The sequence below is a fragment of the Cetorhinus maximus genome, chromosome 10, assembly GCF_964194155.1.
Source record: "Cetorhinus maximus chromosome 10, sCetMax3.hap1.1, whole genome shotgun sequence".
In the NCBI taxonomy this organism is placed as follows: Eukaryota; Metazoa; Chordata; class Chondrichthyes; order Lamniformes; family Cetorhinidae; genus Cetorhinus; species Cetorhinus maximus.
In genome coordinates this window covers 15248293-15269910 of record NC_135888.1, presented here as the reverse complement: position 1 = coordinate 15269910, position 21618 = coordinate 15248293, and the positions used below count along the sequence as shown (strand labels likewise).

At 44.3% G+C, this 21618-nt stretch overlaps 1 protein-coding gene across 3 annotated transcripts in view; it reads right to left on the bottom strand.

The window, feature by feature from the left end:
• Positions 1 to 16309, bottom strand: part of LOC144685478 (transforming growth factor beta receptor type 3-like) — a 154954-nt gene extending 138645 nt beyond the window's left edge. Inside the window, exons 1-2 of one of the 3 annotated variants that reach the window (XM_078550032.1) lie at positions 16124 to 16309; positions 13579 to 13804 (exon numbers count right to left, since the gene is read on the bottom strand). In XM_078550032.1, the coding sequence (XP_078406158.1) occupies positions 13579 to 13636 (58 nt within the window). In that variant the 5' untranslated portion in view covers positions 13637 to 13804; positions 16124 to 16309. Of the gene's footprint in view, positions 1 to 13578; positions 13805 to 15483; positions 15613 to 16123 lie in introns of those variants that run through there. The other 2 variants (XM_078550031.1, XM_078550033.1) reach the window with 2 other exon arrangements.
• Between the last annotated feature and the right edge of the window lie 5309 nt (positions 16310 to 21618).

The window sequence follows — 21618 nt, the reverse complement described above, 5'->3', positions numbered from 1 at the left end:
TAGCCATGATTGAATGGTGGAGCAGACTCGATGGGACGAATGGCCTAATTTCTCCTCCTATGTCTTATGATCTTATGATCTAATGGAGATAAAAGAAATTTAAGGGTCAATGTATGCTGATCACTAAAATATAGCAGTCAGGTATAAAGGTAATCTAAAAGGCCAATGGAATGTTGGTCTTTATAACTAGAAGGTTATAATATAAAAGGGAAAAAAGTTTTGCTACAGCTACACAAAGCTTTGATTAGCCTACATTGGAGCACTGTATACAGTCCAGGCACCACACAGGATATATTGGTCTTGGAAGGAGGGCAATGCAGATTCACCAGAGGATTAGTAGGGCTCCAAGGGTTAAATTGTGAGGTGAGAGTAAGCAAGCCAGACTTGGATTCCCTGGAATATAGAAAATTAATGGGTGATTTGCTTGTGGTTTTAGGATTTTGAAAGGAATTGATAGGGTAGATGGAGGGAAAACTTTTCCACTGTTGGGGGAAGCCTGGAACAAAGTGACATAGCCTCAAAATCAGAGGCCAGGCCATTCAAGAGCGAAATTAGGAAACACTTCATGAAAAGAGTGGTAAAAATGTGTGGAAATCTCTCCCACAAAAAGCAGATGATGATAGCTTAATTAATAATTTTAAATCTAAGGTTGACAGATATTTGCTAGTCAAAGATATTAAGGGATATAGAGCAAAGGCCGTGGATGGTGTTACAATACAGACCACCTATGATCTCACAGACCATCTATGATCTCACATAGAACAAGTTCAATGGGCTGAATGGCCGACTCCTGGTCCTAGGATAGAAATTAGTCCTCGGGGCTCAACGACACCTGCCTTACACCTGCCCCAGTGACCAATTTTGAAAGGAGGTCCTATAACGAGGATTAAGCTCGTGGATAAAATATTCAAGAGGTCCCCACACCTGATTTAGGTGACCACCCCTTGACATTCAATGGCATTACCATCGCTGAATCCCCCTCTATCAATGTCCTGGGGTTGCCATTGAGTGGAAACTGAACTGGACTAGCCATATAAATATTGTGACTACAAAGAGGTCAGAGCTAGGAATCCTGCGACAAGTAATTCACCTCCTGACAACCCAAAGCCTGTCCACCATCTGCAAGGCACAGGTCAGGAATGTGACGGAATACTCTCCACTTGCTTGGATGAGTGAAGCTCCAACAACACAAGAAGCTTCACACCATCCAAGACAAAGCAACCCCCTTAAATGACATTCCATCCACAAACATTCATTCCCTCCACCACCGATGCATAGTGACAAGAGTGTGTACCATCAACAGGATGCACTGCAGAAACTCACCAAGACTCCTTAGACAGCACCTTCCAAATCCATGCCCATTACCATTTAGAAGGACAAGGGCAGCAGACACATGGGAACACCACCACCTGGAAGTTCCCCTCCAAGCCAATCACCATCCTGACTTGGAAATATATGGCCATTCCTTCACTGTCACTGAGTCAAAATCCTGGAACTCCCTCCCTAACAGCACGATGAGTCTACTGTTATGATCCCCAAATGAGATTACCCCTGGAGAAACCTGATCTCAGGATGGAACCCAACCTGATAGGTTCTAACTTTTATTTGTTTATTTAAATATGTGGAGAGTAGTGACTGAACAGAATCACAGGAGTCAGCTGATGAACTTTTTACGAAAGAATAAAACATTTATTCAACAAGATGAACTATATTACAATACTCCTTCACCCACAACTATACCTTTACAGATATATACATATTTGTAAGGATAACACAAGTCACAAAAGCTATCTTATACTTTAATGTACAGAGTAAGTACCCAGTCCATGTAAAACTATGGCATCCTGTGGTCAGACACACCACACTCTGACCTCAAGTGACGGATGCCAACTCACCCAGATGCTATGGATCTCTCCTCAACTCCTCTCATGAGACTGTCACACTGTGAGCCAACCAGTCTCACTGAATTCCGTCCTTCACATGAGGGTTTCCAATCTCCACTCTCCAAGACCTCACCTTGGAATCTCCTCCCAAACCAACCCTTTCTCTCAGCTGCCTTCCACAAAGGTTCACCTCCAAGGTTTCGATGTTCCTCTTCCCTGGGTCACCACATGCATTCAAGCTGTCTTCCATGCACTCTCTCTCACCAACTCAGCCTTAGAGGTTCCACCACTGCTTCACATGCCCATAGCAAAGAATTACAGACCTTCAGTTATCTCTTTGAACCTTCTTGCAAGCTGCTCTCACTTTAAACCTGCTTTCTAAAGCTTCTATCTCTTTATACCTGAAGCTTGGGGCCTTTCTCTCTGCCCCTCACTCTTAACTTCGCTTAACAGGACCTTCTTCTAGGTTCCCGTCCTTCCTTTGACTACAAGGTCTCCTTTGGGCCTTCCCCGCCTTCCACTCTCCTGGATTTCTGGGGTTTTTCTTTAACTTGGCACTTCTATCTGTTCCCTTTGCTCCAGTCTCTCCTGGCAACAACTCCAAAGCTAGCTGAACTCCAACAGCTTCCAAATCAAAACTGCTGTCTTTCTTCTTCTTTGTGTATGTCTGTGGGAGGAACCTGCCTATCTGGCCCCTGTTGCTAGGCAACAGCACTGTTTTTCTACTGTTTATCTTTACCTTATAGGAGTCGTAAACTCCTTATTAAAAATGCAAGCACTCTTTGTAAAACTCCATTTGACCTTTCTTAACACAGAGACACAGAAGTACAAATCAAGCTTAAACTTTAAAGCTAAAACTCATTCCTAACACCCACAAATACAAATATAACTTACTTAACCTATCTCTATTTCCTAACATGGACTGCAGCGGTTCAAGTAGACAGCTCATCCCCACCTTCTCAAGGGCAATTAGGGATGGGCAATAAATGCTGCCCTAGTCCGCACTACCCACATCCCATGAGTGAATTTTAAAAACTGTCTAAATAATGGGTCTCATGCAGTTGGCAGAGAGACCCAATGACAATGCAGATTGGGTGCAGGCCATCCCACTGTTAAGTTTTATATGTGAAAAACAGGTGCAATGCTTACGAACATCTCCCCCCATTACTGTATTTTATTCTAACGCAGGTAAGTAAAAGGTAAATTTGAGTAAACTGGAACTTATGAACAAAATCCAAGAATGCTTCCAAATCTGACGTAAAGAAATAAGAACGACTAAGCATGGCATAATAGCATTGCTATCTTTTAAGTTTACAGGAAAGTGATCCCGCACCAGTATTAAACAGCTATCAGATAAGTGGGCAGTGCTGACTGTGGCATTAAACAAGTCACAAGGGTGTGAACCACAACAAGATATGTAAATATAAAACTGAAAAAAAACAAGGCGAGACTGGCTGGCAACAAGCAGCACCAAAATGTCTCCCAACTGGCTACACAGAAAGATTTTTATCTTCATTCGTCTTTAGCGTGTGTTAGTTGGCTGTGATATTACAACTGCTGAATTAGGTTAAATTCCCCTAAGAAGCAACTGGAAGGCTAAATGACTGCCAGATCCGATCTATAGTCAAGTCAAAACATTTTTATTATGACATGCACAAGAAATTCACGATTAATAAATTAAGTAAATGCTAAAATTTCACTTGACTAGAATGCTGACCAACAAGGGGACGCAAACAATGTTTTCACACTTGTATACAAACATTGGCTTACAGACTAATGGTAACATTCTCATGGTAATAAATTTGAAAAAGTGCGATGTTTTCTCCTCCTTTAATTGATAAAAACATTTGGAGAAACATCACGTAAAAGGGTAATTTTTAAAAATCTTTTCACCAAACACCATAGAATGAATAATGAAGGCCTCACTACTCCTTTTACTCCGCTTACACTATATGTCTATGGAAGACCCATGGATTCCATTTTGTTAACTTTCCATATGCTCTTATTGCTTCTCCTTTTTTCACTTCCTCTCTGAACTTTCCACATTCAGACTGGTTCTCAGTTGTATCAGCAACCTGGTATCTTTGATATGCACCCTTTTCCTGCTTTGCCTTACTCTCTATCATTTTTGTCATCCAGGAAGCTCTAGCTTTATTTGTCCTACCTTTCCCCCTAATAGGAATGTACCTCCAATGTTCCTGAAACATCTCCTCTATAAAGGCAGCCCTTTGTTCCAATCTTTTATTTCAGTTCCTGTTCTCACCACACTGAAACAAGCCCATTCACAATTAATTATTATTATTCAGGATTGCTTTGTCCTTTTCTAAAGCTAACCTAAACCTTATGATACCACGATCGCTGTCCCCTAAATGTTCCTCCAGTGTCACATGATCCACTTCATTCCCCAGGACCAGATCCAGCTTTGCTTCCATCCTTATTGGGCTGGAAACATACTGATCTAGAAAATTTTTCTGAACATACTTCAGGAACTCTTTCCCCTCTTTGCCCTTTACACTATTACTATACCAGCCTGTATGAGGATAACTAAAGTCTACAGTTTTGCATCTTATATTTTTTTTCCAAATTTGTTTCTCTGTATCTATCACACTAGTTGGTGGGCTATAATAATACACCCAGCAGTGGAATGGTACCCCTAGTGTTTCTTAGCTATAACCAAATGGATTCTATGACCCCCCCCTCCCTCTACGAAATCTTCTCTCCACAGCAATGCAATTTTTCCCTTTGAGTATCACACATGTGAATCTCTGAATCATAAGGTTTCCTTTCAAGTCCCACACTAAGGCTTGAATACAAAAATTAAGGCGAACACTCCAGTTTGGTACAGTCAGAGATGCCATATTTCAGATTAAACATTAAATCGAAGCCCCAACTGCCTGCTCAGGTGGATATAAAAGATCCCACAACACTATTTTGAAAAAGTGCAGGGGAGTCATCCCCAGTATCCTAGCCAATATTTATCCATCAATCAACATCAGACAAAAAAAAAACAAATTATCTAGTCATTATTAGATTGCTGCTTGTGAGAGTTTGCTGTGCATATATTGGCTGACTGCTCTCAAAGTACTTCATTGGTCATAAAGGGCTTTGAGACAGCCAGTGGTTGGGAAAAACAATATATAAATGCAAATCTTTGTTCCTTTCTTTCATTAAAACTGCCACTCTTCCTCCTTTATTTTCTTCTCAATCTTTCCTGAATACCCATTATCCAGGAATTTTTAATATCCAGTCTTGCCCTTTTTTTGAGACAGATCTCAGTTATTGCCACAACATGATATTCCTAAGTATCTCTATATGCCTGCAGCATGCCAACTTTATTTACCATGCTCCAATTTTCTCCCCTTCTCTCCTGAATGCCTTACATCTTTGCTGTGGTCCAGTTCCACAAGCACTGAGCCCTTTTTCAGCTATCTCATTCAAGTAATATGATTGTAGGAGTTGGAGGCCAATCATTTCAGCTCCAGGGCATCATTGCAGGAGTTCCGCAGGGTACTGTCCTAGGCCAAAACATCTTCAGCTGCTTAAATGACCTTCCCTCCAACATAAGATCAGAAGTGTCCGCTGTTAATTGCACAGTGCTCAGCACCATTTGCAACCTCAGATACTCAAGCAGTCATGCCCGCATGCAGCAAGACCAGGGCAACTTTCAGGCTTCACATCACACAAGTGCTAGGCAATGACCATCTCCAAAAAAAGAGAATTAAACCATCTCCTCTTGACCTTCAATCGCATTACCATTGCCGACTCCCTCACCATCAACATCTCTGGGAGTTACCATTGACCAGTATCTGAGCTGGACAAGCCATATAAATGCTGCAGTACAAGAGCATGTCAGGGCTTGGGAATTCTGGCAAGTAGCTCACCTCCTGAATCCCCGAAGCTCCAATAACGCTTTAAGAGCCCGACACTATCCAAGACAGAGCGGCCTGCTTGATTGTCACCCTTTCCACCGCCTTAAACACTACTCTCTCCACCACCAGTATGTAGTAACAGCACTATGTACCATCTACAATATGCACTGCAACAACTTGCCGAGACTCCTTCAACAGCATACTCCATACTCATAATCTCTACCACCTAGGCCAAGAGCAACAGACGTGGGAACAACACCACCTGCAAGTTCCTCTTGAAGTCACACACTACTCTGACTAGGAAGCATATCTTCATTCCTTCACTGTCGCTGGGTCAAAAACCCAAAACGCTCTTCCTTAACAGCATTTAAGGTGCACCTTATTACATGGATCGTAGCGTTTCATGATGACTTCTCAAAGGCGATTAGGGATGCCAGCAATGTTCACACCCCATGATCGAATAAAAAAGTGACTATTATTTATGCATAATCGCAGGTGGGTTATTCAATTACAGCTGGCATTGGCCAAGCCTAATCTTGTCCTCGCCCGATGCCTATACATGTGCACTTCCAGCTGGGATTGTCAGAATAGAGATCAGGAGCTAGAAAGCCAGGGATGCCAAATCCACTTGTAGCCTGGTTGAGGTCAACTGAGAGAGTACAGACATGGTATAAACTGAATATCTTTCTGGGTTTGTATGATTTAGCCACACACAGGATAAATTTCGATGTCAACAGAGTAGCCCATTTCCTGAGGTTACTGTTATGATTTGTTTAAGCTCTTTAAAAAAATTGTAACTTTGTAAAATTATATGGGTTCTGAATTGTCACTGATTTATGGCTCAGAGGGATGGATGAAGATATTTATTCCATTGTCAGTGGCTAGATGCCATATCGAGTGGAAATCTGTTGGCATCAACCCATGCAACCTGACCAATTCTTTACTTATTGAACAGCATAACCCTTTAAAACATTTCCAAATAATATGAAGATCATTAATGTTGGCCTTTTCTTGTTAAATTCCTCTGACTGTATAAAAATATATAAAATTATAAATACACATTGGGAAGAGGCATTGTTACAATACCATACTAGTAACCCAGAGATGTGAACTCAATGATTTGCTAATATTTATAGCAAAAATTATCTGCTACAACTTTCAAAGTAAAATATGAAATTAGAACTAAATTCTAGTAATTAGTGGGCTGGCATCAGAAAGGATGACCAAGAAAGTTGGCAGATTGTTACAAAAACCCAACTACTCCACTAGTGTCTTTTGCAAAAGGAATATGCCACCACTACCAAGGCCAGCATTTGTTGCCCATCCTTAAACACCCTTGAGCTGAGTGGTGTGCTAAGCTATTTCAGAGTTCAGATAAAAGTCAACCACATTACTGTGGATCTGGAGTCACATGTAGGTCAGGCTCTCTAAGAATGGCAGATTTCCTTCCGTAAAGGGCACTTGTGAACCAGATGGTTTTTTACAACAATCTATAGTTTCATGGTCATCATGGGCTAATTTACAATTCCAGGTTCTATTAATTTAATTGATACTTCACCAGCTGCCATAGTGAGATTTGAATCTGTACCCCCAGAGGATTAGCCTGCATCTCTGGATCTCCCCGCCCCGAGATATATCAGACATATCTAATGGTCTGATTAAGGCAAAATACTGTAGATGCTGGAAATCTGAAACAAAACAAAAATGCTGGAAAAACTCAGTAGGTCTGACAGCATCTGTGGAGAGAAAGACAGAGTTAATGTTTCGAGTCCGTATGATTCTTCTTCAGAGCTAAAAGAAGTAAAAAGGTGATGAAATTTATACTGTTTAAGGAGGGTGGAGCAGGTGAGGCTGGTTAGAAAGCCAGCGATAGGTAGAGGCAAAGGAGAGATTGCCAAAGGTGTCATAAACAAAAGATAAAAAAGGGGTGTTGATGTTGGTGATGGCTAAAGGAGGTGCTAATGGTGACATTAAAGATAGAAAGCACCTCACCTCCATCCTCACCTCTTTTGTATCCCCTTTTTTCAATATTAATTTTTTTCCACTTATTTTTATTATTATTTTTTAAATTTATTTTCATTTTTATTCATTGTTTTATCCCCACCTTTTAGCCTTTTTTTGACCTTTTTTCCCACCATCGTCCCCTCCCTCCCCCACCCCCACTCCCACTAGGGCCATCTGTCACTTGCTCATGTTGTTCTTTCCAGAGTGCCTACCCTTGTTCAGCTATTATCACATTCTGCTTTCTATCCTTAATGTCACCATTAGCACCTCCTTTAGCCAGTACCCCACCATCAACACCCCTTTGACCTTTTGTCTATGACATCTTTGGCAATCTCTCCTTTGCCTCCACTTATCGCTGGCCTTCTATCCAGCCTCACCTGCTCCACCCCCCTTAAACACCCCCCCTTAAATAAATTTCACCACATTTTCTCTTCTCTTTAGCTCTGAAGAAGAGTCACATGGACTCAAAACATTAGCTCTGTCTTTCTCTCCACAGATGCTGTCAGACCTGCTGAGTTTTTCCAGCATTTTTTGTTTTTGTTGTGTTATGTCTAATGATCTAGCAAGCCCAAGAAAGTGGTTACTGAAGAAGTCCTACCATATTGCCAAGGCAACTGGGCATGGGCAATAAATGTAGCATTGACAAAATCTTGTCTGTTCTGCATTTATTTTATCAATTGACAGCAAGATTCACTGATTGTTGGAAGTCCTTTCACGATGCATTTGTTGGGTAAAACAATTTCCAACGTGTATTTTGTTTAAAACAGATATTACATGATATTAAAGAATATTTGAGAAATCAAATCCCAGCCAATTAAGTACATTTACACTGCAGCCATTACTGTAATATAGGTAACGTGGATGCCAATTTGTACACAAGGTCCCAAAAACAGCAATAATTTTTATGACCAGATAATCTGCTTTTGGTGATGTACGTTGGCCAAGTCATGAGAATTCCCTGATAATTTTTGTGGGAATGTTTCATGTCCTTCTGAGGCAACAGCCTTAGTTTAAAATAAAAGCAAAATACGGCAGATACTGGGAATCTGAAACAAAAACAGAAAATGCTGGAAAAACTCAGCAGGTCTAACAGTCTAACAGCATCACAAAAACAGAATTACCTGAAAAAACTCAGCAGGTCTGGCAGCATTGGTGGAGAAGAAAAGAGTTGACGTTTCGAGTCCTCATGACCCTTCGGCAGAACTGAAGTATAGTTAGGAGAGAGGTGAAATATAAGCTGGTCTAAGGTGGGGGGTGGGGGGGAGAGAGAAGTTGAGGGTGGGGTGGTTGTGGGGACAAGCAAACAGTGATAGGAGCAGATAATCAAAAGATGTCACAGACAAAAGGATCAAAGAGGTGTTGAAGGTGGTGATATTATCTAAGAAAAGTGCTAATTAAGAATGGATGGCAGGATACTCAAGGTACAGCTCTAGTGGGGGTGGGGTGGAAAGATTAACAAGGTATTAGTTGTAGTTTTAAAAATAATGGAAATAGGTGGGAAAAGAAAAATCTATATAAATTATTTGAAAAAAAAAGGGGGAGGGGGAAGAAATGGGGTGGGGATGGGGGGAGGGGGAGTTTAAGATCTAAAGTTGTTGAATTCAATATTCAGCCCGGAAGGCTGTAAAGTGCCTAGTCGGAACATGAGGTGCTGTTCCTCCAGTTTGCGTTGGGCTTCACTGGAACAATGCAGCAAGCCAAGGACAGACATGTGGGCAAGAGAGCAGGGTGGAGTGTTAAAATGGCAAGCGACAGGGAGGTTTGGGTCTTTCTTGCGGACAGACCGCAGGTGTTCTGCAAAGCGGTCGCCCAGTTTGCGTTTGGTCTCTCCAGTGTAGAGGAGACCGCATTGGGAGCAACGAATGCAGTAGACTAAGTTAGGGGAAATGCAAGTGAAATGCTGCTTCACTTGAAAGGAGTGTTTGGGCCCTTGGACGGTGAGGAGAGAGGAAGTGAAGGGGCAGGTGTTGCATCTTCTGCGTGGGCATGGGGAGGTGCCATAGGTGGGGGTTGAGGAGTAGGGGGTGATGGAGGAGTGGACCAGGGTGTCCCGGAGGGAACGATCCCTACGGAATGCCGCCAGGGGGGGTGAAGGGAAGATGTGTTTGGTGGTGGCATCATGCTGGAGTTGGCGGAAATGGCGGAGGATGATCCTTTGAATGCGGAGGCTGGTGGGGTGATAAGTGAGGACAAGGGGGACCCTATCATGTTTCTGGGAGGGAGGAGAAGGCGTGATGGCGGATGCGCGGGATATGGGCCGGACACGGTTGAGGGCCCTGTCAATGACCGTGGGTGGAAAACCTCGGTTAAGGAAGAAGGAGGACATGTCAGAGGAGCTGTTTTTGAAGGTAGCGTCATCAGACGGAGGCGAAGGAACTGAGAGAATGGGATGGAGTCCTTACAGGAAGCAGGGTGTGAGGAGCTGTAGTCGAGGTAGCTGTGGGAGTCGGTAGGCTTGTAATGGATATTGGTGGACAGTCTATCATCAGAAATTGAGACAGAGATGTCAAGGAAGGGAAGAGAAGTGTCAGAGATAGACCATGTGAAAATGATGGAGGGGTGGAGATTGGAAGCAAAATTAATAAATTTTTCCAGGTCCCGACGAGAGCATGAAGCAGCACCGAAGTAATCATCGATGTACCGGAGAAAGAGTTGTGGGAAGGGGCCGGAGTAGGACTGGAACAAGGAGTGTTCCACATACCCCATAAAGAGACAGGCATAGCTGGGGCCCATGCGGGTACCCATAGCCGCACCTTTTATTTGGAGGAAGTGAGAGGAGTTAAAGGAGAAATTGTTCAGTGTGAGAACAAGTTCAGCCAGACGGAGGAGAGTAGTGGTGGATGGGGATTGTTGGGGCCTCTGTTCAAGGAAGAAGCTAAGGGCCCTCAGACCATCCTGGTGGGGGATGGAGGTGTAGAGGGATTGGACGTCCTTGGTGAAGAGGAAGCGGTTGGGGCCAGGGAACTGGAAATTGTTGATGTGACGTAAGGTGTCAAAGGAATCACGGATGTAGGTGGGAAGGGACTGGACAAGGGGAGAGAGCAGGGAGTCAAGATAACGAGAAATGAGTTCCGTGGGGCAGGCACAGGCTGACACGATCGGTCTGCCAGGACAGTTCTGTTTGTGGATTTTGGGTAGGAGGTAGAAGCGGGCCGTCCGAGGTTGGGCGACTATCAGGTTGGAAGCTGTGGGAGGAAGATCTCCAGAGGAGATGAGGTCAGTGACAGTCCTGGAAACAATGGTTTGATGTTCTGTGGTGGGGTCATGGTCCAGGGAGAGGTAGGAGGAAGTGTCTGCGAGTTGACGCTCAGCCTCCGCGAGGTAGAGGTCAGTGCGCCAGACAACAACAGCACCACCCTTGTCAGCGGGTTTGATGACAATGTTGGGGTTGGACCTGAGAGAACGGAGTGCAGTAAGTTCAGAGAGAGACAGATTAGAATGGGTGAGAGGAGCAGAGAAATTGAGACGGCTAATGTCACGCCGACAGTTCTCAATGAAAAAATTTTAGTCTACTGCATTCGTTGCTCCCAATGCGGTCTCCTCTACACTGGAGAGACCAAACGCAAACTGGGCGACCGCTTTGCAGAACACCTGCGGTCTGTCCGCAAGAAAGACCCAAACCTCCCTGTCGCTTGCCATTTTAACACTCCACCCTGCTCTCTTGCCCATATGTCTGTCCTCGGCTTGCTGCATTGTTCCAGTGAAGCCCAACGCAAACTGGAGGAACAGCACCTCATGTTCCGACTAGGCACTTTACAGCCTTCCGGGCTGAATATTGAATTCAACAACTTTAGATCTTAAACTCCCCCTCCCCCAATCCCCACCCCATTTCTTCCCCCTCCCCCTTTTTTTTTCAAATAATTTATATAGATTTTTCTTTTCCCACCTATTTCCATTATTTTTAAATCTACAACTAATACCTTGTTAATCTTTCCACCCCACCCCCACTAGAGCTGTACCTTGAGTATCCTGCCATCCATTCTTAATTAGCACTTTTCTTAGATAATATCACCACCTTCAACACCTCTTTGATCCTTTTGTCTGTGACATCTTTTGATTATCTGCTCCTATCACTGTTTGCTTGTCCCCACAACCACCCCACCCTCAACTTCTCTCTCCCCCCACCCCCCACCTTAGACCAGCTTATATTTCACCTCTCTCCTAACTATACTTCAGTTCTGCCGAAGGGTCATGAGGACTCGAAACGTCAACTCTTTTCTTCTCCACCGATGCTGCCAGACCTGCTGAGTTTTTCCAGGTAATTCTGTTTTTGTTTTGGATTTCCAGCATCCGCAGTAGCTTTTAGCTTTTTGTTTTTAGACTAACAGCACCCATGGAGAGAAAAACAGAGTTAACGTTTCAAGCCCGTATGACCCCTCTTCAGAGCTAAAGAGAAATAAAAATGTGATGAAATTTATGCTGTTTAAGGTGGGGGGGGGGGGGGGGGGGGGGTGTAGCAGGTGAAGCTGGATAGAAGGCCAGCGATAGGTGGCAAAGCAGAGATTGGCGAAGATGTCATGAACAAAAGGACAAAGGGGGTGTTAATGGTAGCGGTAAGGGCTAAAGGAGGTGCTGATAGTGGCATTAAGGTAAGAAAGCAGAATGTGATAATAGCAGGACAAGGGTAAACACTCTGAAAGGAACAGCATGAACAAGTAACAGGTGGCCCTTGTGGGTGGTGAGGAGAAAATATCAAAAATAGGATAAAAGGTGGGGATAAAACAATGAATAAAAATGAAAATAAATAAAAATAAGTGAAAAAAATTAAAATATAAAAATGAATATTGAAAAGAAGGGGATAAAAAGGCGGTGAGGATAGAGAGAGCTCATGGTCTGAAGTTGCTGAACTCAATGTTAAGTCCAGAAGGCTGTAAAGTGCCTTATCGGAAGATGGGGTGCTGTTCCTCCAGTTTGTGTTGAGCTTCACTGGAACATTACAGCTGGCCAAGGACGGACATGTGGGCATGGGAGCAGGATGGTGTGTTGAAATGGCAAGCGACAGCAAGGTCTGGGTCATGTTTGCCGACAGACCAAAGCCTTAGTTTAATATCTCATCCAAAAGATAACATCTCCATCAATGCAGCATTCCTTCAGGTATTACATTGAAACACAGCCTAGATTATGTGCCCAAGTTTCTGTAGTAGGGCTTGGACTCTCAACAATCTGACTCAGAAGTGAAAGTGCTACCCATTTAACCAAGAAACGGCTGACTGCCTAATCTATTTGCAAGACAAGGACAGATTTTTAAGTTAATTGTTGATGTTAAAACTTTCCTGTACTTCAAGATTCAGAAAATAGTGTTGTAATGCAAAGTTGCACAGTAGGTGTCATAAAATATCACCAGAAACTTTTGAACTATATTAGGAAGGGTACTCTCAATTTATCCACTTTAAAAGGAAACCAAAAGCAGACTAACAAAAATCATTCAAAGGATGATGTATTTAATACCTCAATACGTTTAAAGTTTAACCATATTTTGATATCTATACCACCTGCAACAAATTTAATTTCCATCATTTTTATAGATGGAAAGATGCCATTGATGAGGGTATTTTGATATAAAAATTCTTACCATCTCCGGTTCCTTAAGTGGAAAATTGAAAAGTCCATCTTCAAAACATTCTTGAAATGTCATACATAACATCTCCTTTATATATTTACTTTTCTATTTAAGAACTTCAAATAGTGAAAGCTGAGATTTTAGAATGCAGTTTCATCAAATCTAATGCCCATCTACTCCACTGATGACCATTCGTTTGGTGCATGTATAATTACAAAGATGTTTGCTCACATTGACTAATACAAATATTTCATGAATTTACCTGCTTGTATCTGTGATCCAAAAATTACTAATATGACTACTGGTAGAATTGCCTCCATGGTTGTATTTTTTCTGATGAATGGTTCTTCTATCCTGTGTCTAGGAGTTGATACACCAGAAACTGTTCTTTTCCAGGTAGAAGAGAAATTTGTTGTAAATTGGGTTTAGGAAAAATCTCGAAATGGAAGACGGTACTCCACAAATCCAGCCTTGAGGTGTGTTAGAGTCTATCAGAAAAGTAAAAATGCAATTCACTCGTCACAAAAAGTAAAATTTTTGTCCCTTTCATCTTTTTAATCTGATGTCAATCATTAACATTCATTAACTGCATCTCTGGGGGAGTTAAATAAGCAGTCAAACTTTACAAAATCAGAAGTCTAATACTAAAAAAAACATGAGTGACCCTTGCCATAACATTTTCTTTACTTTTTATTAATGAGTCTGGGATTATTTTCTAACATCATATTATAAACTCGTATGTTACTTATATGCCGGATATTTCCACGAAAGTCAATCTATTCAACAGCTTAACTATTGAACATGTCAGTAAAATATGGAACGAGAAACTCAAATATCGCGGCCCGAAATAATTTTTCTATAAAAAGGATACATTTGATTCCCTGGAAAAGAATTTTTTTTTTACAGATGTGAGGATTATAAACAAATGGATAAATATATTGCGGTATACTGCTGAAAGAAAAATTTGCAATTTATCACATCTCTTCATTTCACATACAAAGAAGTGATTATGCAAACCCAAAGCAAGATCTCACCAACAACAATATGAATTAAATTAATTCAAAAGATTAGCCAGAAAACCAAGAGAACACCCTATTCTTCTTTAAAAGGCGGCAAAGGGGTCTTTTCGTGTACCAGCGGAACAGGCAAATGAGGTTTAACCTATTATCGGAAAGGAGGATAGTTCAGACAAGGCAACGCTTTATCATCTTAGATTATGTGAACAACTGGTGGCGTGGTTTAAGAGCCCACAATTTTCTGAATCCAAGGGCAAGGGCTCCGCCAACTGAAGCAAAATAATATTCTTACAGGAGAATCTTGTGGTCCAATTAGAAGTATGAAATGGCTAATTCTAAATAAACTGTATTAACGGCCAGAAGCTTTGATAATTATTAGTCGTATTGATTCCCGAACACACGCATATTTCAATGAATTCTACAACCAGCTATAAAATCCACCTTAACTCGAATATATTGTACCTATACGAAGTTAAACATTACATAAATCACTCAAAGCACGTGTTTAACATTTGATAGGTACAATTCAGCGCGTTACTTGACACATGCATTCAACCGATAGCAGTAAGTGCAGAACAGATTCTTTACACCATTATAAAGTCGGTTCCTTCCAGAGTTGTTTCACAAAAAAAAGTTCGGTTCGTTTGTACAAAAAGAACTCGGTCAGAAAGCGTTAAGACTGATTTTGCCAGCAGGTTATAAATTATTATAAAAATGATCGCTTCCAGTGTTGGCCCGGATCTGCTTGTGCCCTACAGTCAGCATCTAGGTTGGCGAACACCAACATTTTAACAAATTTTCCCCCATCTAAAATCTGACCATCCAAAACGATCTGCGATCTCTATTACTGCACTAAGCGCGCTAACCAAAATGCAATTATTCCATAGTCAAATCCTATTTCAGTGCCGGTCTGATTTATGAAATTACTCACTGATACTGTCCATTTATAATCAGCACGGTAAATGACAATCTGTATCACTAACTCAAAACGTTTTTCTACGACTGGTTGAATAGTTTTGATCGTAAAAGTTCGCCAAATCTTTTTTTTTTCCCCCCCAGATCTATTGCAAATACGAGTGAACTGTAATCAAAGCTATTTTTTAAAAAATATACCGGACATCAAGTTTCTGTAACTTCTGCCCAAGAGTTACCTGTAGATACAATTCGGGTAGTTGATAGAGCCCCCCTTTCTTTTTCGTTGTTTATTCCCGTCTCGCGTGCGAAGAACTAGCCCTTTAACTCAATTTTTTCACCCCTGTATAAACTTCTGGTGAAAGTTTTTTTTTCAATCCGGCTGCTTCTCTGAACAAATGTGGCCTTCCAACTGACTGACAGCTGGACCGTCCAACCAGGCGTTGATATCAGCGTCTAGGGACCGCCCCCGGGAAAGCCGACCGCCAATCGGCATCAGGACAAGGCGGGGTCATTGGGAAGGGAATGACGCCACAGCTTGTCCGGTAACAGGAAAACGGAATTCATATTCGTGTCAGAAAATTGTGCGGAAAAAACAAATAAAACCTACAAAATCTTCCCTTCCAAGTTTTGTCATCTTACCGACGCATCTGATTACTTCTTAAAATAAACAAAACAGGTAACCATCACAATTTTGGGAATACGCATCCCAGTCTGTGATTAATGATAAATATTCTCCAATTGCGCCGCTATTCCATTTTTTTTTAAAAAAACTTCGCTGAATAACTAAAGCCTCCGTGCAAAATAAACATGAAAAATCTTTTCAGCGCTAACTGACTAAATTCGATCACTGTATTGAAAACGAAGGACTTTTCTTACATCGGATTCAGGAAGTTCTGAATTTCCCAATTTCTCTTTTAAATTCTTTTTCCCTCAAAAAAAAAAGTGACGGTCCGAAATGGCGGTTTTTTGAGTCTCCGCGGTCTGGGACTGGCCGTGCGTTTCTCCGGTCGGGATGGGATTTTTTTCCTATCCCGTGCCTTCCTCTGGTCGTACACTGTGAGCAAAGTTGTTTTTCTACTTCACCTCTTGTCTCGGAAAAAGACGAGAGGGGGGGGGGGGGAAATGTCTCGAGCCGGCGCCGGGAAATCCGATTGGAGGCGCGTCGCGTGGGGACTGGGAGGCGCGGCGCGGGGAGGCGACCGTTAGCAGCGCGTGAGGTTAAAGGAAATGGATCGGCTTTCAACTGGGAGAGAGAGAGGTGGTTGGGGTGAGGAGGGGGAGGTGGGCAAGGGGAGGAAGTGGGTAATATGGGGACGGTGGGCAGGGGAGAGAGAGAGAAAGAGAGGTTAAGAGGGTGGGTAACATGGGAAGGGATGGGTGGAGGAGGTGGACATGGGGAGGGAGGAGAGGGTGGGCAGGGGTGAAGGGTGGGCAGGGGAGAAGGAGAGGGTGGGCAAGGGTGAAGAGGTCCAAACAATCCCCATCCACCACTACTCTCCTCCATCTGGCTGAACTTCTCTCTCACTGAACAATTTCTCCTTTAACTCCTCTCACTTCCTCCAAATAAAAGGTGTGGCTATGGTACCCGCATGGGCCCCAGCTATGCCTGTCTCTTTTGTGGGGTATGTGGAACATTCCTTGTTCCAGTCCTACTCCGGCCCCCTCCCACAACTCTTTCTCCGGTACATCGATGATTGCTTCGGTGCTGCTTCATGCTCTCATCTGGACCTGGAAAAATTTATTAATTTTGCTTCCAATTTCCACCCCTCCATCATTTTCACATGGTCCATCTCTGACACTTCCCTTCCCTTCCTTGACCTCTCTGTCTCAATTTCTGGTGATAGACTGTCCACCAATATCCATTACAAGCCTACCGACTCCCACAGCTACCTCGACTTACAGCTCCTCACACCCCGCTTCCTGTGAGGACTCCATCCCATTCTCTCAGTTCTTCGCCTCCATCGCATCTGTTCTGATGATGCCACTTTCAAAAACAGTTCCTCTGACATGTCTTCCTTCTTCCTTAACCGAGGTTTTCCACCCACGGTGGTTGACAGAGCCCTCAACCATGTCTGGTCCATCTCCCGTGCATCCGCCCTCACACCTTCCCCTCCCTCCCAGAAACATGATAGGGTCCCCCTTGTCCTCACTTATCACCCCACCAGCCTCCGCATTCAAAGGATCATCCTCTGCCATTTCCACCAACTCCAGCATGATGTCACCACCAAACACATCTTCCCTTCACCCCCCGGCGGCATTCCGCAGGGATCGTTCCCTCTGGGACACCCTGGCCCACTCTTCCATCACCCCCTACACCTCAACCCCCTCCCACGGCACCTTCCCATGCAACCACAGAAGGTGCAACACCTGCACCTTTACTTCCCCTCTCCTCACCGTCCAAAGGCCCAAACACTCCTTTCAAGTGAAGCAGCATTTCACTTGCACTTCCCTCAATTTAGTCTACTGCATTCGTTGCTCCCAATGCATTTTCCTCTACATTGGGGAGACCAAACGCAGACTGGGTGACTGCAGAACACCTTCAGTCTGTCCGCAAGCATTACCCAGACCTCCCTGTCGCTTGCCATTTCAACACTCCACCCTGCTCTCATGCCCACATGTCCGTCCTTGGCTTGCTGCATTGTTCCAGTGAAGCTCAACGCAAACTGGAGGAACAGCACCTCCTCTTCCGACTAGGCACTTTACAGCCTTCCGGACTGAATATTGAGTTCAACAATTTTAGATCATGAACTCTCTCCTCAATCCCCACCCCCTTTTTGATCCCCCCCCCCCTTTTTTCCAATAATTTATATAGATTTTTCTTTTCCTACCTATTTCCATTATTTCTAAATGTATTTCCATCTATTGTTTTATCTCTACCTTTTAGCCTTTTTAGATTCCTTCACCCCACCCCTCCCCCACTAGGGCTATCTGTACCTTGCTTGTCCTGCTTTCTACCCTTAATTAGCATATTCCTTAAATAATATCACCACCTTCAACACCTCTTTGTCCTTTTGTCTATGCCATCTTTTGGCTATCTCCACCTATCACTGGCCCTCTATCCAGCTATACTAGTCCCACCCCCCCCTTAAACCAGCTTACATTTCACTTCTCTTCTATCTTTACTTAGTTCTGTTGAAGAGTCATACAGACTCAACGTTAACTGTGTTCCTCTCCGCAGATGCTGCCAGACCTGCTGAGTTTTTCCAGGTATTTTTATTTTTGTTTTGGATTTCCAGCATCCGCAGTTTTTTGCTTTTATCAATGGTGAAGGGTAGGCAGGGAGAAGGAAGGGGTGAAGGGTGAGGGGGGAGAGGAGAGGGTGGGCGTGGGGAGGAGAGTGTGGGCAGAGATGAAGGTTGGACAAAGGGAGAAGGAGGGGGTGGGTGGGTGGGCGGGGGGAGAAGGAGGGGGTGGGTGGGTGGGCGGGGGGAGAAGGAGGGGGTGGGTGGGCGGGGGTGAAGGGTGGGCAGGGAGAATGAGAGGGTGGGCCGGGTTGAAAGATAAGGCTGAAGCATTCGCATCAATCTTCAGCCAGAAGTGCCGAGTGGATGATCCATCTCAGCCGCCTCCAGAGGTCCTCCGTATCACAGATGCCAGTCTTCAGTCAATTTGATTCACTCCACGGGATATCAAGAAATGGTTGAAAGCACGGGATGCTGCAAAGGCTATGGACCCTGACAATATTCCGGCAATAGTATTGAAGACTTGTGCTCCAGAACCTGCCCAAAACATCCAGTTTGGGTTCCGCCAGGGCCACTCAGCTTCTGACCTCATTAGAGCCTTGGTTCAAACATGGGCAAAAGAGCTGGAGTCCCGAGGTGAGGTGAGAGTGGCTGCCCTTGACATCAAGGCCACATTTGACCGAGTGTGGCATCAAGGAGCCCTAGCAAAACTGGAGTCAATGGGAATCAAGGGCAAAACTGTCCACTGGTGGAGTCATACCTAACACAAAGGAAGATGATTGTGGTTATTGGAGGTCAGTCATCTCAACTCCAGGATATCAGAGCAGGAGTTCCTCAGGCTAGCGTCCTCGGCCCAACCATCTGCAGCTGCTTCACAATTACATTACTTCCATCATAAGGTCAGAAGTGGGGATGTTCGCTGATGATTGCACAATGTTCAGCACCATTCGCTACTCCTCGGATACTGAAACTCCATGTCCAAATGCAGCAAGACCTGGACAATATCCAGGCTTGGGCTAACAAGTGGCAAGTAACATTCACACCACACAAGTGTCAGGCAATGATCATCTCCAACAAGAGAGAATCCAACCATCGCCCCTTGATGTTCAATGGCATTACTGTCACTGAATTCCCCACTGGCAATCCTGGGGGTTACCATTGACCAGAAACTGAACTGGACTAGCCATTTAAATACTGTGGCTACAAGAGCAGGTCAGAGGCTAGGAATCCTGCGACGAGTAACTCGCCTCCTGGCTCCAAAAGTGTGTCCACGATATACAAGGCACAAGTCAGGAATGTGATGGAATACTACCCACTTGCCTGGATGAGTGCAGCTACCACAACACTCAAGAAGTTTGACATCATCCAGGACAAAGCATGATTGACACCACATCCACAAACATGCACTCCCTCCACCACCAATGCACAGTAGCAGCAGTGTGTACCATCTACAAGATGCACTGCAGGAATTCACCAAGGCTCCTTCAACAGCACCTTCCAAACCCGTGACCACTACCACCTAGAAGGACAAGGGCAGCAGATAGATGGGAACACTGCCACTTAGAAGGTCCCCCCTAAGTCACTCACCATCCTGACTTGGAAATATATTGCCATTCCTTCACTGTCACTGTGTCAAAATCCTGACACAGGAGGCCCTTCCTAACAGCACTGTGGGTGCACCTATACCACATGGACTGCAGTGGTTCGAGAAGGCAGCTCAGAACCATCTTCTCAAGGGCAACTAGGGATGGGCAATAAATGTTGGCCTAGACAGCGAAGTCCAAATCCCATGAATGAATTTTAAAAATGGGGGAGAAGGAGAGGGTGGACAGGGGAGGAGAGGATAGGCGGGGGAGAAGGAGAGGGCCGACAGGGAGGAGGAGTGGGTGGGCAGTGGTGGTGTGGGCGGGGTGAAGGGTGGGCTGGAGGAAAAGGTAAGTGGTGAAGGGTGGGCGGGGTGAGAAGGAGAGCGCGGGCAGGGGAGAGGGTGGGTAGCTATAAGGCGGTGGGCAGGGGGAGTGGGTAGCATGGGGGAGAAGGAAAGAGTGGGCAGGGGAGAGGTGGGCAAGGAGAAGGTGGGCACGGGAGGGGAGAAGGTGGGTGTGGGGGAGGAGCTGGGCCTGGGAGGGGGAGCAAGGAGAAGGAGAGGGTGGGCAGGGGAGAGGGTGGACAAAGATAAGGAGGTGGTGGGCACGGGAGAGAGAGGGTGGGTGTGGATGAGGATGAGAGGGTAAGCATGAGGGGGAGGAGGATGGGCAGGGGAGTCAATGTGGGCATGAATAAGGGCGAGAGGGTGAGCATGGGGCAAAGAGGTGGGTAGGCAGGGAGAGGGTGTATGGAGGACAGTGGGAGAGTTTGGGCATAGATAAAGAGGAAAGAGTGGGCATGATGAAAGGGTGGACATGGGAGAATGAAAGAGGCTGTGTATGGAAAAGGGTGCACATGGGGGAGGGGAAGAGGATGGGCATGGCAGAGGGTAGCATGGACAAGATTGAGATGGTATGGATAAGATGGAGAGAGTAGGCATGAGAGAGGGTGGCCAGGGGAGACGATGAGCATGAGAGTAGGAGAAGAGGGTGGACATGGTGCAGGGAAGTGGATTGTCATAGGAGAAGTTAGCCAAGGATAGAATAATATAAGGGGGAGAGGGGTGATCAAGATAGGGATAAGGTTGAGCTAGGTGCAGGGAAGGGAAGGGCAAGGAGAAGATGAGCAAGGTAGTTTACGACAATTGGGAGAGGACAGGCCAGGATCAAGAGAAGGAATCGGTTGTTCAAAATCTTGAACAGTTTTGATCACATAACTAAGAAGAAACTGTTTCCAGCGGCAGAAAGGCCCAAACCAGAGGACCGAGTTACAGTGATTAGAAACAAAACCAAAGGCAACATGTGAAAACATTTTTTCGTACGGTGAATTGTGGTGACTTGGAATGGACTGCCTGAAAATATGTTGGAAGCAGATTTAATAGTAATGTTCAAAAGATAATTGGATAAATACTTGCAAGGAAAACAATTACAGGGCTATGGGAAAAGAGCAGGGGAGTGGAATTGATTGGCTATCTCTCCCAAATAGCCAGCACAGACACGATGGGCCAAATGGTCTCTGTGCTGTATCATTCTTATGATTCTATGAAGAATCAGAAGGGGTGGACATGAATCAGGAGAGGGTGGTACAATGGAGGACAGTGAA